The sequence below is a fragment of the Gopherus evgoodei genome, unplaced genomic scaffold, assembly GCF_007399415.2.
Source record: "Gopherus evgoodei ecotype Sinaloan lineage unplaced genomic scaffold, rGopEvg1_v1.p scaffold_185_arrow_ctg1, whole genome shotgun sequence".
Classification (NCBI taxonomy): Eukaryota; Metazoa; Chordata; order Testudines; family Testudinidae; genus Gopherus; species Gopherus evgoodei.
The window spans coordinates 24158-50066 of NW_022059848.1; the positions used below are offsets into that span (position 1 = coordinate 24158).

Consider the following 25909-nt stretch of genomic DNA (forward strand, 5'->3'; position numbering starts at 1 on the left):
GTGGGGAGGTGGGGAGGTTCGGGGGGCCTGGGGAGGTTGGGGGGTCTCACCTGGGAGCAGACCGCCTGCAGGCTGGTGGCGAATGGGGGGGGGGGTTGGGAGGTTCGGGGGGGCCCAGAGAGGTTGGGGGGGTCTCACCTGGGAGCAGACAGCCTGCAGGCTGGTGGCAATGGGGGGGGGGGTTGGGGAGGTTCGGGGGGGCCCGGGGAGGTTGGGGGGGTCTCACCTGGGAGCAGATGGCCTGCAGGCTGGTGGCGATGGGGGGGGGGGTTGGGGAGGTTCGGGGGGGCCCAGGGAGGTTGGAGGGTCTCACCTGGGAGCAGACGGCCTGCAGGCTGGTGGCGATGGGGGGGGGGTTGGGGAGGTTCGGGGGGGGGCCCAGGGAGGTTGGGGGGGTCTCACCTGGGAGCAGACAGCCTGCAGGCTGGTGGCGATGGGGGGGGGGTTGGGGAGGTTCGGGGGGGCCCAGGGAGGTTGGGGGGGTCTCACCTGGGAGCAGACAGCCTGCAGGCTGGTGGCGATGGGGGGGGGGGTTGGGGAGGTTCGGGGGGGCCCAGAGAGGTTGGGGGGGTCTCACCTGGGAGCAGACAGCCTGCAGGCTGGTGGCGATGGGGGGGGGTTTGGGGAGGTTCGGGGGGGCCCAGGGAGATTGGGGGGGGTCTCACCTGGGAGCAGACAGCCTGCAGGCTGGTGGCGATGGGGGGGGGTTGGGGAGGTTCGGGGGGGCCTGGGGAGGTTGGGGGGTCTCACTGGGAGCAGACAGCCTGCAGGCTGGTGGCGATGGGGGGGGGGGGTTGGGGAGGTTCGGGGGGGCCCAGAGAGGTTGGGGGGGGTCTCACCTGGGAGCAGACAGCCTGCAGGCTGGTGGCGAGGGGGGGGGTTGGGGAGGTTCGGGGGGGCCCAGGGAGGTTGGGGGGGTCTCACCTGGGAGCAGACAGCCTGCAGGCTGGTGGCGATGGGGGGGGGGGTTGGGGAGGTTCGGGGGGGCCCAGGGAGGTTGGGGGGTCTCACCTGGGAGCAGACAGCCTGCAGGCTGGTGGCGATGGGGGGGGGGGGGGTTGGGGAGGTTCGGGGGGGCCCAGAGAGGTTGGGGGGGTCTCACCTGGGAGCAAACAGCCTGCAGGCTGGTGGCGATGGGGGGGGGGTTTGGGGAGGTTCGGGGGGGGCCCAGGGAGGTTGGGGGGTCTCACCTGGGAACAGACAGCCTGCAGGCTGGTGGCGATGGGGGGGGGGGGGGTTGGGGAGGTTCGGGGGGGCCCAGGGAGGTTGGGGGGGTCTCACCTGGGAGCAGACAGCCTGCAGGCTGGTGGCGATGGGGGGGGGGTTGGGGAGGCTCGGGGGGGGCCCGGGGAGGTTGGGGGGGTCTCACCTGGGAGCAGACAGCCTGCAGGCTGGTGGCAATGGGGGGGGGGTTGGGGAGGTTCGGGGGGGCCCAGGGAGGTTGGGGGGGTCTCACCTGGGAGCAGACGGCCTGCAGGCTGGTGGCGATGGGGGGGGGGTTGGGGAGGTTCGGGGGGGCCTGGGGAGGTTGGGGGGGTCTCACCTGGGAACAGACGGCCTGCAGGCTGCTGGCGATGGGGAGGGGTTGGGGAGGTTCGGGGGGGGCCCAGGGAGGTTGGGGGGGTCTCACCTGGGAGCAGACGGCCTGCAGGCTGGTGGCGATGGGGGGGGTTGGGGAGGTTCGGGGGGGCCTGGGGAGGTTGGGGGGGTCTCACCTGGGAACAGACGGCCTGCAGGCTGCTGGCGATGGGGGGGGGTTGGGGAGGTTCGGGGGGGCCCAGGGAGGTTCGGGGGGTCTCACCTGGGAGCAGACGGCCTGCAGGCTGGTGGCGATGGGGGGGGGTTGGGGAGGCTCGGGGGGGCCCAGGGAGGTTGGGGGGGTCTCACCTGGGAGCAGACGGCCTGCAGGCTGGTGGCAATGGGGGGGGGGTTGGGGAGGTTCGGGGGGGCCCAGGGAGGTTGGGGGGTCTCACCTGGGAGCAGACAGCCTGCAGGCTGGTGGCGATGGGGGGGGGTTGGGGAGGTTCAGGGGGGCCCAGGGAGGTTGGGGGGGGTCTCACCTGGGAGCAGACAGCCTGCAGGCTGGTGGCGATGGGGGGGGGTTGGGGAGGTTCGGGGGGGCCCAGGGAGGTTGGGGGGGTCTCACCTGGGAGCAGACGGCCTGCAGGCTGGTGGCGATGGGGGGGGGTTGGGGAGGTTCGGGGGGGCCCAGGGAGGTTGGGGGGGTCTCACCTGGGAACAGACGGCCTGCAGGCTGGTGGCGATGGGGGGGGTTGGGGAGGTTCGGGGGGGCCCAGGGAGGTTGGGGGGGTCTCACCTGGGAGCAGACAGCCTGCAGGCTGGTGGCGATGGGGGGGGGGTTGGGGAGGTTCGGGGGGGCCCAGGGAGGGTGGGGGGGTCTCACCTGGGAGCAGACGGCCTGCAGGCTGGTGGCGATGGGGGGGGGGTTAGGGAGGTTCGGGGGGGCCCAGGGAGGTTGGGGGGGTCTCACCTGGGAACAGACAGCCTGCAGGCTGGTGGCGATGGGGGGGTTGGGGAGGTTCGGGGGGGCCCAGGGAGGTTGGGGGGGTCTCACCTGGGAGCAGACAGCCTGCAGGCTGGTGGCGAGGGGGGGGGGGTTGGGGAGGTTCGGGGGGGCCCAGGGAGGTTGGGGGGGTCTCACCTGGGAGCAGACGGCCTGCAGGCTGGTGGCGATGGGGGGGGGGTTTGGGGAGGTTCGGGGGGGCCCGGGGAGGTTGGGGGGGTCTCACCTGGGAGCAGACAGCCTGCAGGCTGGTGGCGATGGGGGGGGGGTTGGGGAGGTTCGGGGGGGCCCAGGGAGGTTGGGGGGGTCTCACCTGGGAGCAGACGGCCTGCAGGCTGGTGGCGATGGGGGGGGGGGTTGGGGAGGTTCGGGGGGGCCCAGGGAGGTTGGGGGGTCTCACCTGGGAGCAGACAGCCTGCAGGCTGGTGGCGATGGGGGGGGGGTTGGGGAGGTTCGGGGGGGCCCAGAGAGGTTGGGGGGTCTCACCTGGGAGCAGACAGCCTGCAGGCTGGTGGCAATGGGGGGGGGGTTGGGGAGGTTCGGGGGGGCCCGGGGAGGTTGGGGGGGTCTCACCTGGGAGCAGACAGCCTGCAGGCTGGTGGCGATGGGGGGGGGTTGGGGAGGTTCGGGGGGGCCCAGGGAGGTTGGAGGGTCTCACCTGGGAGCAGACAGCCTGCAGGCTGGTGGCGATGGGGGGGGGGGTTGGGGAGGTTCGGGGGGGCCCAGAGAGGTTGGGGGGGTCTCACCTGGGAGCAGACAGCCTGCAGGCTGGTGGCGATGGGGGGGGGGGTTGGGGAGGTTCGGGGGGGCCCAGAGAGGTTGGGGGGGGGTCTCACCTGGGAGCAGACAGCCTGCAGGCTGGTGGCGATGGGGGGGGGGGTTTGGGGAGGTTCGGGGGGGCCCAGGGAGGTTGGGGAGTCTCACCTGGGAACAGACAGCCTGCAGGCTGGTGGCGATGGGGGGGGGTTGGGGAGGTTCGGGGGGGGCCCAGGGAGGTTGGGGGGGTCTCACCTGGGAGCAGACGGCCTGCAGGCTGGTGGCGATGGGGGGGAAGTTGGGAGGATTCGGGGGGGCCTGGGGAGGTTGGGGGGGTCTCACCTGGGAGCAGACAGCCTGCAGGCTGGTGGCGATGGGGGGGAAGTTGGGAGGGCTCGGGGGGGGCCCGGGGAGGTTGGGGGGTCTCACCTGGGAGCAGACGGCCTGCAGACTGGTGACAATGGGGGGGGAAGTTGGGAGGGCTCGGGGGGGGCCCGGGGAGGTTGGGGGGTCTCACCTGGGAGCAGACAGCCTGCAGGCTGGTGGCGATGGGGGGGAAGTTGGGGAGGTTCGGGGGGGCCCAGGGAGGTTGGGGGGGGTCTCACCTGGGAGCAGACGGCCTGCAGGCTGGTGGCAATGAGCTTGGCTGGTGTCTCACACCGGAAGACGTGGCATTTCAGCATCTGAGTCAGTGGGTCCCGGGCCACATAGGCAAAGTCCCTGTGGGTGAGACCCCGAATGTCAGAGCCCTCTGCTGAGTCCTCAACCTGAGCGGGGGGGTCATGTTCTGGAGGTCATGACCTCTGACCCTGCCTGCCAAACTGAGCCCTGCAGCATCTTCCCACCAACCTATCCGGGAGGGGGGGGGTCCAGGCACCCCCCTGCCCTGAGCTCGACACCGGCCAGATCCCATCCAGCCAGGGTCCAGACGAGACATAGGTGTTGGCTGAGATGTGCAATGAGTCTGGAGCCAGTTTCCCCTCACCAAGGGGGCCCTCCATGTAGATGGCAGCAGGGTGCAGAGCCCAGCATCTCCCAGTAGCGGGGAGCAGAGCGCAGCGTCCCCCGGCGGGGTGCAGAGCCCAGCATCTCCCAGTAGCGGGGTGCAGAGCCCAGCGTCCCCCGGCGGGGTGCAGAGCCCAGCATCTCCCAGTAGCGGGGAGCAGAACCCAGCGTCCCCCGGCGGGGTTCAGAGCCCAGCATCTCCCAGTAGTGGGGTGCAGAGCCCAGCATCCCCCGGCGGGGTGCAGAGCCCAGCATCTCCCAGTAGCGGGGAGCAGAGCCCAGCGTCCCCCGGCGGGGTGCAGAGCCCAGCATCTCCCAGTAGCGGGGTGCAGAACCCAGCGTCCCCCGGCGGGGTGCAGAACCCAGCATCTCCCAGTAGCGGGGTGCAGAGCCCAGCGTCCCCCGGCGGGGTGCAGAGCCCAGCATCTCCCAGTAGTGGGGTTCAGAGCCCAGCATCTCCCAGTAGCGGGGTGCAGAGCCCAGCGTCCCCCGGCGGGGTGCAGAGCCCAGCATCTCCCAGTAGCGGGGTGCAGAGCCCAGCGTCCCCCGGCGGGGTGCAGAGCCCAGCATCTCCCAGTAGCGGGGTTCAGACCCCGGAATCTCCCAGTAGCGGGGTGCAGAGCCCAGCGTCCCCCGGCGGGGTGCAGAGCCCAGCATCTCCCAGTAGCGGGGTGCAGAGCCCAGCGTCCCCCGGCAGGGTGCAGAGCCCAGCATCTCCCAGTAGCGGGGTGCAGAGCCCAGCATCTCCCAGTAGCGGAGTGCAGAGCCCAGCATCCCCCGGCAGGGTGCAGAGCCCAGCATCCCCCGGCGGGGTGCAGAGCCCAGCATCTCCCAGTAGCGGGGTGCAGAGCCCAGCATCTCCCAGTAGCGGGGAGCAGAGCGCAGCGTCCCCCGGCGGGGTGCAGAGCCCAGCATCTCCCAGTAGCGGGGAGCAGAGCGCAGCGTCCCCCGGCGGGGTGCAGAGCCCAGCATCTCCCAGTAGCGGGGTGCAGAGCCCAGCGTCCCCCGGCGGGGTGCAGAGCCCAGCATCTCCCAGTAGTGGGGTGCAGAGCCCAGCGTCCCCCGGCGGTGTGCAGAGCCCAGCATCTCCCAGTAGCGGGGAGCAGAGCCCAGCGTCCCCCGGCGGGGTGCAGAGCCCAGCATCTCCCAGTAGCGGGGTGCAGAGCCCAGCGTCCCCCGGCGGGGTGCAGAACCCAGCATCTCCCAGTAGCGGGGTGCAGAGCCCAGCGTCCCCCGGCGGGGTGCAGAGCCCAGCATCTCCCAGTAGTGGGGTTCAGAGCCCAGCATCTCCCAGTAGCGGGGTGCAGAGCCCAGCGTCCCCCGGCGGGGTGCAGAGCCCAGCATCTCCCAGTAGCGGGGTGCAGAGCCCAGCGTCCCCCGGCGGGGTGCAGAGCCCAGCATCTCCCAGTAGCGGGGTTCAGACCCCGGAATCTCCCAGTAGCGGGGTGCAGAGCCCAGCGTCCCCCGGCGGGGTGCAGAGCCCAGCATCTCCCAGTAGCGGGGTGCAGAGCCCAGCGTCCCCCGGCAGGGTGCAGAGCCCAGCATCTCCCAGTAGCGGGGTGCAGAGCCCAGCATCTCCCAGTAGCGGAGTGCAGAGCCCAGCATCCCCCGGCAGGGTGCAGAGCCCAGCATCCCCCGGCGGGGTGCAGAGCCCAGCATCTCCCAGTAGCGGAGTGCAGAGCCCAGCATCTCCCAGTAGCGGAGTGCAGAGCCCAGCATCCCCCGGCAGGGTGCAGAGCCCAGCATCCCCCGGCGGGGTGCAGAGCCCAGCATCTCCCAGTAGCGGGGTGCAGAGCCCAGCATCTCCCAGTAGTGGGGTGCAGAGCCCAGCGTCCCCCGGCGGGGTGCAGAGCCCAGCATCTCCCAGTAGCGGGGTTCAGAGCCCAGCATCTCCCAGTAGCGGGGTGCAGAGCCCAGCGTCCCCCGGCGGGGTGCAGAGCCCAGCATCTCCCAGTAGTGGGGTGCAGAGCCCAGCGTCCCCCGGCGGGGTGCAGAGCCCAGCATCTCCCAGTAGCAGGGTGCAGAGCCCAGCGTCCCCCGGCGGGGTGCAGAGCCCAGCATCTCCCAGTAGCGGGGTTCAGAGCCCAGCATCTCCCAGTAGCGGGGTGCAGAGCCCAGCGTCCCCCGGTGGGGTGCAGAGCCCAGCATCTCCCAGTAGCGGGGTTCAGAGCCCAGCATCTCCCAGTAGCGGGGTGCAGAGCCCAGCATCCCCCGGCGGTGGGGCTGAGGTAGTGGGTATTTTCCCTTGTTATGCTGTATGTGAGTGTGACGCTCTGTACCTCGGGGGAACTCCCTGCAGCCCCATGTTCATCTCTGTAAAATGACTGAGTGGGATCCAATGCAAAGTTTGTCACGTCGGGTGTCTGAGCATTGTTGTTATAGTGATGTTAGAGGTTGTAATTTCATGTCTATAACTACGAGACTGAAAATGTGTCCTTGTGGCTTAAAACAAGCCCAAGCAAAGACTCTCCAGGAGCAGAGGGGCAGTTCACCCCTCATCTGGGCATATATGGGACAAACCCAGCCCAGCCTCACAGGAACAAATGACACTGGCCTAGGCAGCAACAAAGGATCTGTTGGACTCCTGAGTGAGTCACTCCCCTTCCCTTGGTCAGTTCTATCGTCCTCCCCTTACCACCTCCATCTACAGACACCCCCACCTAGCGACTGAAGTGCTGATCCAAGGGGAGATCCTGGCTGAAGGGTGACCAGCCAGCCTGTGGTGAGACACATCGAAGTTTGTGAAAGTGTTAAGAGCAGCTAAGAATGCGTTTTGCTTTTATTTCATTTCACCAAATCCGACTTCCTGTGCTTTAACTTATAATCACTTAAAATCTATCTTTGTAGTTAATAAATCTGCTCGTTTATTCTACCTGAAGCAGTGTGCTTGGTTGAAGTGTGTCAGAGACTTCCCTTGGGATAACAGGCCTGGTACAAATCAATTTCTTTGTTCAATTAATGAGCTCATATAAGCTTGCAGCGTCCAGTGGGCATAACTGGACACTGCAACATGTATGTTCGTAGGGTTGTGTCTGGGCCAGAGATATTGGCTAGTGTCATTCAGTTGCACAATCCAAGGAGTGTATTACATGCCTGAGGCTGTGTGTGATCAGCCCAGGAGTGGGGTTCTCACCGCAGAGCAGGGTCAGGCTGGCTCCCAGAGTCAAGGATTGGAGTGACCTAGTAGGAATTTTCCCTGTTATGATATATATGAGTCTATGGGAGTCTTACTGTTTTTCTATAGTACTGTGTGTGACTCAGTTCACAGAATATCAGGGCTGGAAGGTGTGATGGAGTAGGGGCTGTCTGTGTGGGGGATGTCTTTAGGTGAGGGACAGGATCTTTAAGCCTGTAACCTGAGCCAGGTAGGGGGGAGGGGGTTAGCAGCTTGGCCCGGGAAGCTGGACAAAGGAATCGGCCGGCTGGAGGAGGGGCAGTTCAGTTTGGGTTTGGGGCGGAATTCAGGCTATCCTATGCTGGGATCCAAGCATCCTGAACCCCGAGAAGGACTTGATTGGGGGGGTCCTGGTGGGGCCTCCAGGCTCTGCTGTAACCTGCAATCCTGTTGTCCAATAAACCTTCTGTTTTACTGGCTCGCTGAGAGTCCCAGGAAAAGGGGTGCAGGGCCAGACTCCCCCACACTCCATGACAGAAGGGACCTCAGGAGGTATCTAGTCTAACCCCCTGCTCAAAGCAGGACCAAGCCCCAGACAGATTTTTGCCCCAGATCCCTAAGTGGCCCCCTCAAGGATTGAGCTCACAGCTCTGGGTTTAGCAGGCCAATGCTCAAACCACTGAGCTATCCCTCCACTTGACGTGACTCCACACTCCATCTCGCTGCTGTGATTTTCCACAGTAAGAACGGACGGGGCGTCCTTGCACGGGCAGAGAATATAAAAGGCCCTGGAAACCCCTCCATCTTGTCTTCAATCCTGCTTCTGACTCTGGAGGGACTTTGCTACAAACTGAAGCTCTGCACAAAGGACTGAATGACCCATCCCAGCGGGGGATGTTCCAGAGACTTGATTTGAACCTGCAGTTTACTCCATCACTGCTACAAGCCTGAACTAAGAACTTTGCCATTACTGTATGGAACTGATTCCATTTAACCAATTCTAGCTCTCATCTCTACCTTTTTCCTTTTATGAATAAACCTTTAGATTTTAGATTCTAAAGGATTGGCAACAGCATGATTTGTGGGTAAGATCTGATGTGTATATTGACCTGGGTCTGGGGCTTGGTCCTTTGGGATCGAGAGAACCTTTTTCTTTTACTGGGGTGTTGGTTTTCATAACCATTCAGCCCCAGGACGGAGTGGCACTGGTGGTGATACTGGGAGACTGGAGTGTGTAAGGAAATTGCTTGCGTGACTTGTGGTTGGCCAGTGGGTGAGACCGATGTCCTCTCTGTCTGGCCAGTTTGGTTTGCATTGGTGTGCAAAGGACCCCAAGTCTGGGGCTGTGACTGCCCTGCTCCGAGCAATTTGTCCTGCATTGTTCCTCTCAGAAGGGTCCCACCAAAGCCAGCGTCATTGCGCACAGGGGGTGATGGGCCAGGGCACACGGGGACGGTATCGTACAGCTCTGTGTCCCGGAGAGTTAGGGGGGCTGGGCAAGGGGGCCCCCAAGCTGGACCCTGCCCTGCCTGCAGCCTCAGGGCCCTGCAGCGCTCCCCTGTGGTGGTCCCTGCGCCGCGCCCTGCGGGGCTCATCCGGCTCCCCAGAGCCCCCTACCTGCCATCGTCCCGGCCGACGCCCCACACGCGGATGCTGGCCACGGGCTGGGCATGCAACAGCGTCCGCTCCACTGGCTCCAGCAGCCGCAGCGTCTCGTGGTCCAGGAGCAGCAGCATGGCCCGGCCCTGGGGGGAGAGCGGGGTCAGGGTGGGGGAGGGGATCAGAGGGGGGGCAGCATAGGGTCAGAGGTCAGGCCTGGGGCAGGGCAGCAGTGGGAGGATGTGGGGCTGGCTGGGGATTAGCCCCATGGGGACCTCTTTCCCTGCAGCTCACAGCCCAACCCAGCCCGCAGCCCCAGGGACCAGACCAGCCCCGCACTTCCCCCCAGCTGCCCCACTCACCTGGTCCCAGCCCCCCGGCGGGGGGACCCCGCGGCCGGCCAGCTGGCGGATGCAGGAGTTCACGGCCGCGCTGCTCTTGCCTGGCGCCAGCTCCTCCTCGCTCATCTCCACCCAGCCCAGCGACCGCACCGGGAAGCTCTGGTGAAGAGGACACGCCATGGGGCTGCTGCCAGCCACCCCCGCCGACCACCCAGCCACAGCCCCCTGACATAGTTCCCCACCAACCCCCTCCAACTGGCACAATCCCCCCACCAGGCACAGCCCCACCACCACCACCCTGCCAGCCCCATCTCTTGCCAGAGCCCCACCAGCCCCAGCAGAGTCACCCCCGCCAGCCACTGGAGGGCCCAGAGGTCTGACCCGGTGCGGGGGGGACGGGAGGGGCTGGCTGGGCCCAGGGGTCTGACTGGGGGTGAATGATACCAGGCTAAATGGGCGCACTTGCTGTACTTAGCTGGCAGCATTTCCCAGCACCATGACGACAGTAACCCAGCAGCCCCTGCTATCCCGGCACCGTGACAACAGTAATCCAGCATCCCTGTTGCCCTGGGTGCCATGACAACAGTAATCCAGCATCCCTGTTGCCCTGGGTGCCATGACAACAGTAATCCAGCATCCCTGTTGCTCTGGGTGCCATGACGACAGTAACCCGGTGTGACAAAGTGGGACTGTTCTTAATGTTTCCTCTGAATACTGTGTGGGTGCCTCAGTTTCCCCTATGCATTTCTTAAGTCTCCAGTGTGCATAAATGGCCAACACTCTGTATCGTGGTAACAAATGGCCGGGGCCCTTCCCCCCTGGCAAGGGGATGCTAAAGGTGAATAAAGAGATCAGGTGACCTCCTGGCCCAGGAAAGAGACTAAGGCCAGAGAGGAGGGGCTGCGGGGGGCGTCACTTTGGAGCTGGCTGGGGACTGGAAGTGAGGGTAGACGGGGTTGTCTGGCTCGCTAGGCCCCAGAATGGACCTGGCCGAGGGGTCTGGTTCTCTGTACCTACAAGCTCTGTTTTAGACCCTGTTCCTGTCATCAAATAACCCTCTGTGTTACTGGCTGGCTGAGAGTCAGGTATGACTGCAAGGGGGGGGTGCAGGACCCTCTGGCCCCCCCAGGACCCCGCCTGGGCGGACTCGCTGTGGGAAGCGCACGGAGGGGCAGAGGATGCTGAATGCTTCAAGGAGAGACCCAGGAGGTGAAGCGGTGGGAGCTTCTTGCCCTGCAGACAGTCTGCTCCAAGAGAGAGGAGGCTCCCCAGAGTCCTGCCTGGCTTTGTGGGGAGCAGTTCCAGAGCATCGCCCGGGGACTCCGTGACACCTGGCAGCCCTGCTTCCCTGGCACCATGACGACAGTAACCCGGCAGCCGTACCTTGGAGCCCAGGGGCGAGCCCAGATGCAGCATCTGTTCCTTGGCTTTCGGCGCTCTGAGGAAGAGCAAGAGAGGCTGGTGACGCCCTGGGCACTGCCTGGCCCCCCGCACCCTATGGGAAGTGCCCCTGGGCTGATCCCTGTCACCCCAGCCCCTGGGTCCTGCCCCACTGTCACAGGGCAAAGCCTCACAAAGGGGATCCTGTAGAGATGCCCCGTGTCGTCCTGGCTCCCAGCCCCACTGTCTTGGTGCACAGCGCGGCAGGTTGGGGCCCCGGCCCCACGCCCGAGCCTGGCCCCAACAGCCCTGCCCTACTCACCTGAGGCTCAGCAGTGCCAGGTGCAGGGTGGGTTGCTCCAAGTCCTGCTGCCCGAGCTCCAGGGTCTCCTCTTCCGACGGGACGTCCTGGGCAAGGGATAGAGTCACAGCATGTCGGGCTGGTGTGATGTTATTGACACAAACTGGGACCCTAGAGATCAGTGTTGCAACCAAGGTCCTGGAGTGGCACCAAATCTTGTATAAAGGGGGTGAGATGAGGTGTCTAAGACACGGTTATGGGTTGCTGGTTACGATTACGCTGTCTGGATGCGTGTTTCATTTTTCTGTTTAAAGTTATGAGTATTGGCTCTGTTCTGTCTGTAGTTCAAACCTGTGCTGTGCTTCTGGGTGACACCCCAGACAAGTGGTGTTGGCTCGGCCTAGCCCTCTTGACGGCCCATTAAGGACCCTCAGGTATTGTGAGGTAGGGAGTGGGGGGTGTTGGCCTGGGGATGTTGGGTGGGAGCTTCACTACTTTACTGTCTACATTAATACTGATGGTGATGGGGTATCATCACTTGAGGGATGATACCTGGGCCCGGGATGGGGGCTGGGCCCAGGTGACACCTTCTGCCTGGGAAACTGGACAAAGCCTGGAAAAGGAGCCAGGAGGCAGGGTGGGGGTGGCTGGGGGAGACAGCTGGGCGGGGGTTAGTTCAGAGCTGGCTGGGAAGATGGGGGAAGGCCCAGAACCTGGGTCTGGGCTCCCTGGGGACCCCCCAAAGATGGGCTGACTGAGGGGTCCTGGTTTCTGTACCTACAAGCTCTGGTTTGGACTGTGTTCCTGTCGTCTAATAAACCTCTGTTTTCCCGGCTGGCTAAGAGTCCCGGTGAATTGAGGAATGGGGGGTGCAGGGTCCGGACTCCCACACACTGCATGTCGGGGGTGACCCCTGTATTGGACTGGGGCCCCAGGCCCTGCAGCTCACAGGGGAGGCCCTGGGCCCCGTTTCTGTTCGGGGCTCCCTGCCACGAATCCAGCCCAGCCAGGCCCCGGCAAGGGGCTGGTCCATCCCCGTCAGGGCGCGATGATCCCTGAGACGCTGGCACGTCCCACTGAGCAATCACCTGGCTACTGGCTGCCAGGCCGTGGCTGGCTGGGGGCCAGGGCTAAGCCATGAGACATCAGACCAAGCCAGTGACAGGAGCCAGCCCAAGCTCTGCTCGCCGTTCCTCTCACTCCCTGGCCCCACTTCCCGCCCTGCCGGGGCGCCCTGCTGTTACGGGGGATTGTCCGGGGCTTTGTATTTCTGAAACTCTGCTGATCCAAGCTGGTTTCACCCTTGTCCTTCTACCCAGATGGGGGGTGACCCCCCCACACCGCTCACTGGGTGGCCATGCAAAGGACAGAGGGAAACAAGCCATTTACAACACACACTCTGCTTCTCTACAGAGGAAAAAGGACATTAAACTAACTGAATTCCTACACGCCTGTGACATTATTGACATTATCTGGGACCATATAGAACATAGTTGCAACCAAGGTCCTGTGGCAGCACCAAATCTTATGTAAAGGGGGTCATATAAGGTGTCTAAGACCAGGTTATAGGTTGCTGGTTATGATTATGCTGTCTGTGTGCATGTGTCATTTTGTAGTTGAAGTTATGAATATTGGCTCTGTTCTGTCTGTATTTCAAACTTGTGCTGTGCTTCTGGGTGACACCCCAGATAAATTGGTGTTAGCTCTGCCTAGCCTGCTTGATGCCCATCAAGGACCATCAGCTACACAACTGACCCATGGAGAAGAGGCAGATACGCCTTGTAACTCAGCAGGGTGTGCAGGGACTGGCCCATGTGACTCCAGACTCCATTTTGCTGTAATTTTCCACAGTAAGAACAAAGAGGTTCTTACATCTGGAAAAGCCTATACAAGGCTGATGCCTCATCTCCATCTTGTCTTCAGTCCTGCTTCTTACCTCTGGAGGGACTTTGCTACAAGCTGAAGCTCTACACAAAGGACTGAATGACCCATCCCAGCGGGTGATGCTCCAGAGACTTGATTTGACCCTGCCGTTTACTCCATTACTGCTACAAGCCTGAACTAAGAACTTTGCCATCACTGTATGGAATTGATTCCATTTAACCAATTCTAGCTCTCATCTCTACCTTCTTCCTTTTATGAATAAACCTTTAGATTTTAGATTCTAAAGGATTCGCAACAGTGTGATTTGTGGGTAAGATCTGAAGTGTATATTGACCTGGGTCTGGGGCTTGGTCCTTTGGGATCGAGAGAACCTTGTTCTTTTACTGGGGTGTTGGTTTTCATAACCATTCATCCCTCAGGACGGGTGGCACTGGTGGTGACACTGGGAGACTGGAGTGTCTAAGAGAATTGCTTGTGTGACTTGTAGTCAGCCAGTGGCAGGGCCGGCTCTACTGTTTTTGCCGCCGCAAGCAGCGCGCCAAATTGCCGCCGTGAACAGCGGGAGCAGTCCGTGTGCCGTTAGAGCCGGCCCTGGCTAGTGGGGGGAGACCAAAGTCCTCTTGATCTGGCTGGTTTGGTTTGCCTTAGAGGTGGAAAAAACCCAGCCTTGGGCTGTGACTGCCCTGTTTGAGCAATTGGTCCTGAATTGGCACTCTCAGTTGGGTCCTGCCAGAACCGCATTGTTGTAATGCCACAAGGGGCCACAACAGTGGTTCCCTTAACTCACCCAACAAAGTTGTTAATCTATCCAGCTATATTCTAAGCCCGGAGGAAGAGTCTGTCCTATCTCGGGGCCTCTGCCTCTGCCCCTCCACCCCCACAAACATGATACAGTTCTGCGGTGACCTAGAATCCTACTTGCGACACCTCTGACTCAAGGAATATTTCCAGCGCAGCACTGAACAGCACACGAACCCACAGAAACCTCCCTACCAACACTTCCGAAAGAAGGATTCTGCGTGGACTCCTCCTGGCGGTCGCTACAACAGACTGGACTTCTACAGAGAGTGCTTCCGCTGACGTGCACGGGCTGAAATTGTGGAAAAGCAGCATCACTTGCTCCAGAACCTCAGCCGTGCAGAACACAATGCCATCCACGGCCTCAGGAACAACTCTGACATCGTAATCAAAGGGGCTGATAAAGGAGGCGCTGCTGTCATCATGAACAGCTCGGAGTATGAACAGGAGGCTGCTAGGCAGCTCTCCAACACCCCTTCTACAGGCCATTATCCTCCGATCCCACTGAGAGGTACCAAAAGAAACTGCACCATCTGCTCAGGAATCTCCCTACTATAGCCCAGGAACAAATCTACATGGACACACCCCTACAGCCCCAACCAGGGGTACTCTGTCTGCTACCCAAGATCCATAAACCTGGAAACCCTGGATGTCCCATCATCTCAGGCGCTGGCACCCTAACGGCAGGACCATTTGGCTATGTGGACTCTCTCCTCAGGCCCTACGCTACCAGCACTCCAAGCTACCTTCGAGACACCACTGACTTTCTGAGGAAACTACAATCCATCTGTGATCTCCCAGAAAACACCATCCTGGCCACTATCGAGGTAGAAGCCCTCTACACCAACATTCCATACAAAGATGGACTACAAGCCGTCAAGAACAGTATCCCTGATAATGTCATGGCAAACCTGGTGGCTGAACTTTGTGATTTTGTTCTCACCCACAACTATGTCAGATTTGGGGACAATTTATACCTTCAAGTCAGCAGGACTGCTATGTGTACCCGCGTGGCCCACAGTATGCCAACATTTTTATTCCTGACTTAGAACAATGCTTCCTTAGCTCTTGTCCCCAACGCTCCTACTCTGCTTGCGCTACATTGATGACATCTTCATCATCTGGACCCATGGGAAGGATGCCCTGGGGAATTCCACCAGATTTCAACAATTTCCATCCCACCATCATCCTCAGCCTGGACCAGTCCACACAAGAGATCTACTTCCTGGACACTACAATGCAAATAACCAATGGTCACATAAACACCATCTTATAAGTCTGACAAATCTGACATCAGGAATTATAACATTCAAAAACCAGCAGGAGAACACTTCAACCTCTCTGTCACTCAATAACAGACCTAAAAGTGGCAATTCTTCAACAAAAAAACTTCAAAAACAGACTCCAAGATGAAACTGCAGAACTGGAGGGATAGCTCAGTGGTTTGAGCATTGGCCTGCTAAACCCAGGGTTGTGAGCTGACTCCTTGAGGGGTCCACTTAGGGATCTGGGGCAAAAATCAGTCTGGGGCTTGGCCCTGCTTTGAGCAGGAGGTTGGACTAGATACCTCCTGAGATCCCTTCCCATCCTGATATTCTATGTGAAGTTAATTTGCAAACTGGACACCATTAAATTAGGCCTGAATAAAGACTGGGAGTGGATGGGTCATTACACAAACTAAACTATTTTCCCCCTACCATTACTCACACCTTCTTTTTAATGGTTGGAAATGGGGCCTCCTGATTATCACTACAAAAGCTTTTTTAATCCTGCTGATGATAGCCCACTTTAATTGATTAGTCTAGTTAGAGTTAGTATGGCAACCCCCATTGTTTCACGTTCTCTGTGTATACAGCTCTTCCTCCTGTATGTTCCATTCGATGCGTCTCATAGACTCATAGACTCTAGGACTGGAAGGGACCTCGAGAGGTCATCGAGTCCAGTCCCCTGCCCTCATGGCAGGACCAAATACTGTCTAGACCATCCCTAATAGACATTATCTAACCTACTCTTAAATATCTCCAGAGATGGAGATTCCACAACCTCCCTAGGCAATCTATTCCAGTGTTTAACTACCCTGACAGTTAGGAACTTTTTCCTAATGTCCAACCTAAATCTCCCTTGCTGCAGTTTAAGTCTGATGAAGTGGGCTGTAGCCCACGAAAGCTTAGGCCCAAAGAAATGTGTTAGTCTCTAAGGTGCCACAAGGACTTCCTGTTGTTTTTGCTGATACAGACTAACACGGCTCCCACCCTGTAACAATATTACAGAACGTCCCCCCAGACACAGGCCTGGTCTCTCAGATGGGATGTGGTGCCCAGCACACCCTACAGCGACCAGGCCTGAGCTTTGCTGCCGTTCTCCAGCTGCTGGCTGGGTGGTGAGTACCCCTACTCCTGCCCGGCCTGGGGGTGCCCCCTTCTCCCTCCTCCGCCTGCCCTGCAAGGCCTGAATGCCCCCTGGCACCAGCTCCCGCCACACAGTGCCGCACTCACCTTCCTGCCCTCGGCATCCGCCAAGCGCTCGGCCTCCACAAAGCCCGTCCAGGTGAGCTGCAGAGAGCGGGACAGAAACCAGCCAGTAGGGGTCGTGGCCTTGTGACAAAGTGGGACTGTTCTTAATGTTTTCTCTGAATACTGTGTGGGTGCCTCAGTTTCCCCTATGCATTTCTTAAGTCTCTAGGTGGTGGGATAAGGGGGTGTGATCGATGCAGAGCCCTAGGGGACCAGTGTGATGGTGTCTGCACAGAGAATGGCCGACACCCCGTCTGCTGGCAACTGATGGCCTGGGCTCCTCCCCTGCAAAGGTGCCAGCTGAATGTGCTGGAGAACAAAGAGATCAGGTGACCTCCTGACCCAGGAAAGAGACAAAGGCCAGAGGTGGGGCTGGAGAGTTTCAGTTTGGAGATGGGGGGAGGCCCAGACCTGGGGGAGGTCCCTGGGGCACTGGCAGTGTCTCCCCGGGGGGGGGGAGTCCCTGGGGGCGCCGGAAGAGTCTCCCAGGGGTGTCCCTGGGGCACCAGCAGCAGGGGAGGGTCCCTGGGGCACCGGCAGCGTCTCCCCAGGGTGTGTGTGTGGGGAGGTGGGGTCCCTGGGGCACCGGCAGCGTCTCCCCAGGGTGTGCGTGTGTGGGGGGTCCCTGGGGCACCGGCAGTGTCTCTCTGGGGTAGGGGGGTCCCTGGGGCACTGGCAATGTCTCCTGGGGGGGGTCCCTGTGTGACAAACTGGGACTGTTCTGACTGTGGCCTGTGAATGCTGAGTGGGGGGCAGGGGGGGCAGCCTGGGAGGATGATCTGCATGGGGGGATGGGAGACTGGCTGGAGGGAGGAGACCTGAGCAGGTAACGGGGGAACCCAGGAAGGGGTTGGAGGCCAGGTGACACTGGACGAAGGCTGGGGGAGGAGACGCTGGGGGGAGAGAGGGAGTTTTCGGGAGGTGGCTGGGGAATGGAGGGAGGCGCAGACAGGGCTCTGACCCCCCCAGAGGGGCTGTGATGCCCCTGGGACCCCAAGATGGACCTTACAGGGGAGGATCCTGTTGTCTGTCCCTGCAAGACCTGCCTGGGACTGTGATCCTGTCGGCTAATAAACCTTCTGTTTTACTGGCTGGCTGAGAGTCCTGGTGAATCGCAGGAAGTGGGGGTGCAGGGCCTTGTGTTCCCCCACACTCTGTGACACCCTGAGTCACCGGCAGCATCTCCCCACGGTGGGGGAAGTGTTCCTGGGGCATGGCAGCATCTCCCCACGGTGGGGGGGGGGCGTTTCCTGGGGAACTGGCAGTGTCTCCCCAGGGTGTGGGGGAGGGGCTCCTGGGGCACCAGCAGCAGGGGGGTTCCTGGGGCACTGGCAGTGTCTCCCCAGGGGGTGTGTGGGGGTCCCTGGTGCACCAGCAGCGTCTCCCCACAGTGGGGGAGGTGTTCCTGGGGCACTGGCAGCGTCTCCCCAGGGTGTGTCTGGGGGTCCCTGGGGCACTGGCAGCGTCTCCCCAAGGTAGGGGGGATCCCTGGGGCACTGGCAGCGTCTCCCCAGGGGGTGTGTGGGGGTCCCTGGGGCACTGGCAGCGTCTCCCCAGGGTGTGTCTGGGGGTCCCTGGGGCACTGGCAGCGTCTCCCCAGGGTGTGTCTGGGGGTCCCTGGCAGCGTCTCCCCAGGGGGTGTGTGGGGGTCCCTGGGGCACTGGCAGCGTCTCCCCAAGGTAGGGGGGATCCCTGGGGCACTGGCAGCGTCTCCCCAGGGGGTGTGTGGGGGTCCCTGGGGCACTGGCAGCGTCTCCCCAAGGTAGGGGGGATCCCTGGGGCACTGGCAGCGTCTCCCCAGGGTGTGTCTGGGGGTCCCTGGGGCACTGGCAGCGTCTCCCCAGGGTGTGTCTGGGGGTCCCTGGGGCACTGGCAGCGTCTCCCCAGGGTGTGTCTGGGGGTCCCTGGGGCACTGGCAGCGTCTCCCCAGGGTGGGGGCCTCCACAGGATTCTCACCTGCTGCTCCTCAGTGGGCGTATTCCCCTGGGAGTCACGATCGGGGCCACGGCCCCCCTCGACCTGGCCCAGGTCTGTGGGCGGCTCCCACTGCGTGGTGCCCGTGGGGATGTGCCAGTAGTAGGTGCCCGAGGCATCCTGCACCCTCACCCATCCAGCAGGTAGGTCCGAGTCCGTCTCGAAGGCGTTGCGGGCCCAGGCAGCGTCTGTGGAAGGAGGGGGTGTGAGCGGGGCCGGGCACCCCCAGGGAGTCAGGACGGGCCCGAGCTGGGGCAGGACGAGGCCCCCACACCGGCCCAGGCCCCAGCACAGCCACAACCCCACTGCCCTGCCCCTCACTATGCCTGCTCATTCCCCATGGCCAGCCCTCAGCTGAGCCCCCCCAGACCTTTCCAGGGGCGCGGCTTCCCGGGGCCACCCCAGCCAGGCCTGGGGCTCCAGCTGCATTGACTCGCATGGTGCTACGGGATGCCCAGCGCCACTCGCTCGGGGCCCAGCCAGGCCCCCCTGTTACCCCCCATTTCCCGGCGTGACGGACACCGGGCTGGGAACAGCCCCTGCGGGGCCCCTGGGAACAGCCTGGAACCCAGGGCCCCTGTTACAATGATGGGCAGTGTCCGGTCAGGGCCTCGTCCAGATGGCACCAAGTCAGACGCCTCTGAGACTCTGCCTATGACACAGTCCCTTCGTCGTCGTCCTGCAACCAGACCCAGTTGAGCCCGGCCAGACCCAGCCGACCCGGGCACCAGACCCAGCCAAGCTCCAGCCAGACCCAGCCGAGCCCCAGCCAGACCCAGCCGAGCCAGGGACCAGACCAGCTGAGTCCGGGCCAGACCCAGCCGAGCCAGGCACCAGACCCAGACGAGCTCCAGCCAGACCCAGCCGACCCGGGCACCAGACCCAGCCGAGCCCCAACCAGACCCAGCCGAGCCAGGCACCAGACCCAGCCGAGCTCTGGCCAGACCCAGCTGACCCGGGAACCAGACCCAGCCGAGCCCCAACCAGACCCAGCCGAGCCAGGCACCAGACCCAGCCGAGCTCCAGCCAGACCCAGCCGACCCGGGCACCAGACCCAGCCGAGACCCAGCCAGACCCAGTCAAGCCAGGCACCAGACCCAGCCGAGCTCCAGCCAGACCCAGCCGAGCCCCAGCCAGACCCAGCCGAGCCAGGCACCAGACCCAGCCGAGCTCTGGCCAGACCCAGCCGACCCGGGCACCAGACCCAGCCGAGCCCCGGCCAGACCCTGCCGAGCCCCAGCCAGACCCTGCCGAGCCAGGCACCAGACCCAGCCGAGCCAGGCACCAGACCCAGCCAAGCCCCAGCCAGACCCAGCTGAGCCAGGCACCAGACCCAGCCGAGCTCCAGCCAGACCCAGCCGAGCCCCAGCCAGACCCTGCCGAACCGGGCACCAGACTCAGCTGAGTCCCGGCCAGACCCAGCCAAGCCGGGCACCAGACCCAGCCGAGCTCCAGCCAGACCCAGCCGAGCCGGACACCAGACCCAGCCGAGCTCCAGCCAGACCCAGCCAAGCTCCAGCCAGACCCAGCCGACCAGGGCACCAAACCCAGCCGAGCCCCAGCCAGACCCAGCCGAGCCAGGCACCAGACTCAGCCGAGCTCCAGCCAGACCCAGCCGAGCCCCAGCCAGACCCAGCCAAGCTCCAGCCAGACCCAGCCGACCAGGGCACCAAACCCAGCCGAGCCCCAGCCAGACCCAGCCGAGCCAGGCACCAGACCCAGCCGAGCTCCAGCCAGACCCAGCCGAGATGGGCACCAGACCCAGCCGAGCCCCAGCCAGACCCAGCCGAACCAGGCACCAGACCCAGCTGAGTCCGGGCCAGACCCAGCCGAGCCAGGCACCAGACCCAGACGACCTCTGGCCAGACCCACCCGAGCCAGGCACCAGACCCACCCGAGCTCCAGCCAGACCCAGCCGAGATGGGCACCAGACCCAGCCGAGCCCCAGCCAGACCCAGCCGAACCAGGCACCAGACCCAGCCAAGGTCCGGCCAGACCCAGCCGAGCTGGGCACCAGACCCAGCCGAGCTCCGGCCAGACCCAGCCAAGCTGGACACCAGACCAGCCGAGCTGGGCACCAGACCCAGCCAAGCTCCAGCCAGACCCAGCCAAGCCAGGCACCAGACCCAGCCGAGCTCCAGCCAGACCCAGCGGAGCCGGGCACCAGACCCAGCCGAGCTTCGGCCAGACCAAGCCGAGCTCCGGCCAGACCAAGCCGAGCCGGGCACCAGACCCAGCCAAGCTCCAGCCAGACCCAGCCGAGCTGGGCACCAGACCAGCCAAGCCAGGCACCAGACCCAGCCGAGCACCGGCCAGACCCAGCCAAGCCCACTGCCCGGTGATAGTGATCACTGGGCTGAACACGTCCCAGCTCAGCCTCCCCGTGAGCATGTGGGATGCAGCTGCCTGCTCCTTCCCCGGAACAGCCCAGCACTGACTCCTCACTCAGTCCCTTCCCCACCCTGGGAAACAACATGGCGCACCAGGGAAACTGAGGCACACTTAGGCGTCATACAAATATTACCAACAAAGGCCGATTTGCCCCATTGCACTGAGCCCAGAGACTTGGGTTTGGCTAAAGCCTCTTCTCAGAAGGTCTCTGTGATGAGGTGGGAATGTTCTTGGTGTTTTCTCTGAAAATTGTGTGGGTGCCTCAGTTTCCCCAATGCAGTTCTTAGGTATCTAGATCGTGAGACAAGGGGGTGTGATCGTTGCAGAGCCCTAGGGGCCTGCACAGAGAATGGCTGACACCTTGTTTGCTGGCAATTGCTGGCCTGGGCCCCTCCCCTGCAAAGGTGCCAGCTGGAGATCAAAGAGATCAGGTGACAAAGGCCAGAGGTGGGGCTGGAGAGTCTCAGCTGGAGCTGGCTGGGGAAAGAGCTTGGCCCCAAGATAGACCCGGCTGAGGGGTCCTGGTTTCTGTACCTATAAGCTCTGGTTTGACCGTGTTTCTGTCATATAATAAACCTCTGCCCCCCGTCCCTCCTCCAGCAGGGAGCCCCCGGGCTGGGCTGTCCCCTCAGAGCATGGAACCCCCAGGCCGGCCTGTCCCCCCCCCCACAACACGGAGCCCCCGGGTCGGCCTGTTCCCCCCCACAACATGGAGCCCCTGGGTCGGCCTGTGCCCCCCACACAACACGGAGCCCTTGGGCTGGCCTGTCCCCCCCCGCCACAACACGGAGCCCTTGGGCCGGCCTGTCCCCCCCCCGCCACAACACGGAGCCCTTGGGCCGGCCTGTCCCCCCCCCGCCACAACACGGAGCCCTTGGGCTGGCCTGTCCCCCACCCCCCTCAACACAGAGCCCCTGGGTCGGCCTGTTCCCCCCACAGCACAGAGCCCCTGGGTCGGCCTGTTCCCCCCACACACAACACGGAGCCCCTGGGTCGGCCTGTCCCCCCCCCCCAACACGGAGCCCCTGGGTTGGCCTGTTCCCCCCACACACAACACGGAGCCCTTGGGCCGGCCTGTCCCCCACCCCCCCCAACACAGAGCCCCTGGGTTGGCCTGTTCCCCCCACAACACGGAGCCCCTGGGTCGGCCTGTGCCCCCCACACACAACACGGAGCCCTTGGGCTGGCCTGTCCCCCCCCGCCACAACACGGAGCCCTTGGGCCGGCCTGTCCCCCCCCCCCGCCACAACATGGAGCCCCTGGGCTGGCCTGTCCCCCACCCCCCCGCAACACAGAGCCCCCGGGTCGGCCTGTTCCCCCCCCCAACACGGAGCCCTTGGGCCGGCCTGCCCCCCCGTTAGGCCTGAATAAAGATACTGCCGACAAAAGCAGGCATGCCGAGCTGAGCAAAGTCCGGCTAGCAGAGCTTGTGGGTCCCCCCCGAGTGGAAAACACTGAGAAGCAGCAGCAGCAGCGTGTCTCACACGCGCTGGGAAAAGTGAGCTACGGGAGCGCTGGCCTAGTGCCAGCTGTGCGCTGCGAGGAACAGTTCCTCTGCAGAAGCGATAAGAAATCCCGGCCTCCTGGTTTCACTCCTTGCTTCAGTTCTCCGTCTGTTTGAACCCCCCCTGCATTCCTGACTTCTGCTGCTTGCTCCGACATCGTTAATCACCCAACGCTGCAAACCACGTACACCGAAGGCGTCTGGTGTCCAGCTCTTGGAAGAAGGGGTGCCTTGCTCCGGCCAATAATTGATGGCGTGACGGAGCTGTCTATCTAGGCTCATACTGAGATGGAAGGAGCAGGCTGGTTCTCTCGGGAGACGAGCTGCTCTCTGTTGATCGTGCACTTGTCAATAAAGAGCTTTTGATCGGCCCTTGCTGGTGTTGCCTGTCTCTCTCGCGGTCAGACACCAAACTTTGTCGTCTGGGTTAGAGTCCCTGACACCCCCACAGCACAGGGCCCTCTGGCCCGCCTGTCCCCCCCACACACAGCACAGGGCCCTCTGGCCCGCCTGTCCCCCCCACACACACAGCACAGGGCCCCTGGGCCAGGCTGTCCCACACAACACGGAGCCCCTGGGCTGGCCTGTCCCCTCCCCCCACAGCACAGAGCCCCCAGACTGGCCTGTCCCCCTGAGCATGGAGCCCCCGGGCCGGCCTGTCCCCCATCCCAGCACAGAGCCCCCGGGTTGTTCTGTCCCCCCATAGCACAGGGCCCCCAGACCAGCCTGTCCTCTCAGAGCACAGAACCCCCGGACCAGCATGCCCCCCTGAGCGTGGAGCCCCTAGGCCAGCCTGTCGCCCCCCCAGCACAGCACCCCGGACCAGCCTGTCCCCCTGAGCATGGAGCCCCCGGGCCGGCCTGTCGCCCCCCCAGCACAGAACCCCAGACCAGCCTGTCCCCCTGAGCATGGAGCCCCTAAGCTGGCCTGTCCCGCCACAGCACAGAGCCCCCGGACCAGCCTGTCTCCCCCACAGCACAGAGCCCCTGGGTTGACCTGTTCCCCCCCCGCCGAGCACGGAGCCCCGGGGCCAGCCTGTCCCCCGCCCCAGCACGGAGTCCCGGGGCCAGCCTGTCCCCCTCACAGCGCAGAGCCCCCAGGCTGGCCTGTTCCCCCCCACTGAGCATGGAGCCCCCAGGCCTGCCTGTCCCCCCACAGCACAAAGCCCCTGGGCTGGCCTGTCCCCCCACAGCACAGAACCCCCGGACTGGCCTGTCCCCCTGAGCATGGAGCCCCCGGGCCGGCCTGTCCCCCCCCAGCACAGAACCCCGGACCGGCCTGTCCCCCTGAGCATGGAGCGCCCGGGGCCGGCCTGTCGCCCCCCCAGCACAGAACCCTGGACCAGCCTGTCCCCGAGCATGGAGCCCCTAAGCCGGCCTGTCCCCCCACAGCACAGAACCCCTGGACTGGCCTGTCCCGCTGAGCATGGAGCCCCCGGTCCGGCCTGTCCCCCCACAGCACAGAGCCCCCAGCACAAACCAGCCAATGCTCCATTATGCTTAGGCAGCACAGACACCCCCACACCCCGTCAGTGAGCTCAGGGCCCCAACATACCAGACACCCCACAGACCCCCCCGGCCGAGGCCCCTTGCGCTGTACCGTCTGCATGGACGGTCCCTGCACACCCAGACAGACATGGGGGGAAGAGTGCCCGATCCCCCTCCCCTCTGCCCAGGGGGACCCCACCGGCCCGAGGGTCACACCGGGCGCCCCGGCCAACCCCAGCCCTGCATCCAGCCCGTGGCCCATGTCCGAGCCCTGGGCCCTGGCCCCAAAGCAGCAGCAAACAAACCCTGCACCCGGCTGCACCCTGAGCTCGGCCCTGCTCTGCCAGCGGCTGCCAGGCCCCGTGACGCAGCCCCCGAGAGCTCACCCAGCCTGGGGCTCCTCCGCTGCTGGGGCAGGAGGGCAGCTCCGTGGGCACCCCCAGGGCCCGGCTGTGCCCGACTCCCGGCTCCCTCGCGGGCGAGCAGCCAGCCAGCACGGCCGGGCAGGAATCCGAGCTGTACGCGGCGCTGGCAGCCGGTGCCACCCGCTCCCGTGGGCACAGCTGGCCGAGCGCGGCGTAACCAGCCTTGTGCCAGGCTCTGCCACCAGCTCTGCCCGCCCCAGAGCCCCCCGGCTGCCTCCCCCGGGGCGGGGGCCCTGCAGGCTGCATGGAGCTGGGCTCCACATCCCCCTGCCCCCCTCCAACTGAGCTGTGGGGGGGGTGTGTCTGGGTCGCGTTGGGGGCAATGGAGCATCAGCTGGCTTGCGCTGGGGGCTCTGTGTTCTGAAGGGACAGGCTGGTCCGGGGGCTCTGTGCTGGGGGGGGGAGAGAGGCCGGCCCGGGGGCTCTGTGCTGGGGGGGGACAGGCTTGTCCGGGGGCTCTGTGCTGGGGGGCGGACAGGCTGGTCCGGGGGCTCTGTGCTGGGGGGGGGAAAGGCCAGCCCGGGGGCTCTGTGCTGGGGGGGGAGAGGCTGGTCCGGGGGCTGTGCTGGGGGGGGACAGGCCGGCCCAGGGGCTCTGTGCTGGGGGGGGACAGGCTTGTCCGGGGGCTCTGTGCTGGGGGGGGGGAGAGAGGCCGGCCCGGGGGCTCTGTGCTGGGGGGGGACAGGCTGGCCCAGGGGCTCTGTGCTGGGGGGGGACAGGCCGGCCCAGGGGCTCTGTGCTGGGGGAGGAGAGAGGCCCGGGGGCTCTGTGCTGGGGGGGACAGGCTGGTCCGGGGGCTCTGTGCTGGGGGGGGAGAGGCTGGTCCGGGGGCTGTGCTTGGGGGGGACAGGCCGGCCCAGGGGCTCTGTGCTGGCGGGGGAGAGGCTGGCCCAGGGGCTCTGTGCTGGGGGGGGGGGAAGAGGCCGGCCCAGGGGCTCTGTGCTGGGGGGGGACAGGCCGGCCCAGGGGCTCTGTGCTGGGGGAGGAGAGAGGCCCGGGGGCTCTGTGCGGGGGGGGACAGGCTGGTCCGGGGGCTCTGTGCTGGGGGGGGAGAGGCTGGTCCGGGGGCTGTGCTTGGGGGGGACAGGCCGGCCCAGGGGCTCTGTGCTGGCGGGGGAGAGGCCGGCCCAGGGGCTCTGTGCTGGGGGGGGGGAAGAGGCCGGCCCAGGGGCTCTGTGCTGGGGGGGGACAGGCCGGCCCAGGGGCTCTGTGCTGGGGGGGACAGGCCGGCCCGGGGACTCTGTGCTGGGGGGGGGGAGAGGCCGGCCCAGGGGCTCTGTGCTGGGGGGGGACAGGCCGGCCCAGGGGCTCTGTGCTGGGGGGGGGAGAGGCCGGCCCAGGGGCTCTGTACTGGGGGGGACAGGCCGGCCCGGGGGCTCTGTGCTAGGGGTGGGGGGAGATGCCGGCCCAGGGGCTCTGTGCTGGAGGGGGGACAGGCCGGCCCAGGGGCTCTGTGCTGGGGGGGACAGGCCGGCCCGGGGACTCTGTGCTGGGGGGGGGGAGAGGCCGGCCCAGGGGCTCTGTGCTGGGGGGGACAGGCCGGCCCGGGGACTCTGTGCTGGGGAGGACAGGCCGGCCCGGGGGCTCTGTGCTGGGGGGGGGAGAGGCCGGCCCAGGGGCTCTGTGCTGTGGGGGGACAGGCCGGCCCGGGGGCTCTGTGCTCGGGGGGGGAGAGGCCGGCCCAGGGGCTCCGTGCTGTGGGGGGACAGGCCGGCCCAGGGGCTCTGTGCTGGGGGGGACAGGCCGGCCCAGGGGCTCCGTGCTGTGGGGGGGGACAGACCGGCCTGGGGGCTCCGTGCTGTGGGGGGACAGGCCAGCCTGGGGAATCCACGCTGGGGGGGGGGGGACAGGCCAGCCTGGGGGCTCCGTGCTGGGGGGGACAGGCCGGCCCAGGGGCTCTGTGTTCTGGGGG

The 25909-nt window shown here is 64.4% G+C and overlaps 1 protein-coding gene across 3 annotated transcripts in view; it reads right to left on the minus strand.

The window, feature by feature from the left end:
* Positions 1-3492: 3492 nt before the first annotated feature.
* LOC115640049 (amyloid-beta A4 precursor protein-binding family B member 1-like) overlaps positions 3493-25909 on the minus strand; it is a 31315-nt gene continuing 8898 nt past the window's right edge. The window contains exons 2-8 of one of the 3 annotated variants that reach the window (XM_030542927.1): positions 18173-18378; positions 16199-16255; positions 11043-11128; positions 10724-10778; positions 9362-9499; positions 9018-9145; positions 3493-4000 (exon numbers count right to left, since the gene is read on the minus strand). In XM_030542927.1, coding sequence (XP_030398787.1) covers positions 3706-4000; positions 9018-9145; positions 9362-9499; positions 10724-10778; positions 11043-11128; positions 16199-16255; positions 18173-18378 — 965 coding nt within the window. In that variant the 3' untranslated portion in view covers positions 3493-3705. Of the gene's footprint in view, positions 4001-9017; positions 9146-9361; positions 9500-10723; positions 10779-11042; positions 11129-16198; positions 16298-18172; positions 18379-25909 lie in introns of all 3 variants that reach the window. The other 2 variants (XM_030542926.1, XM_030542928.1) reach the window with 2 other exon arrangements.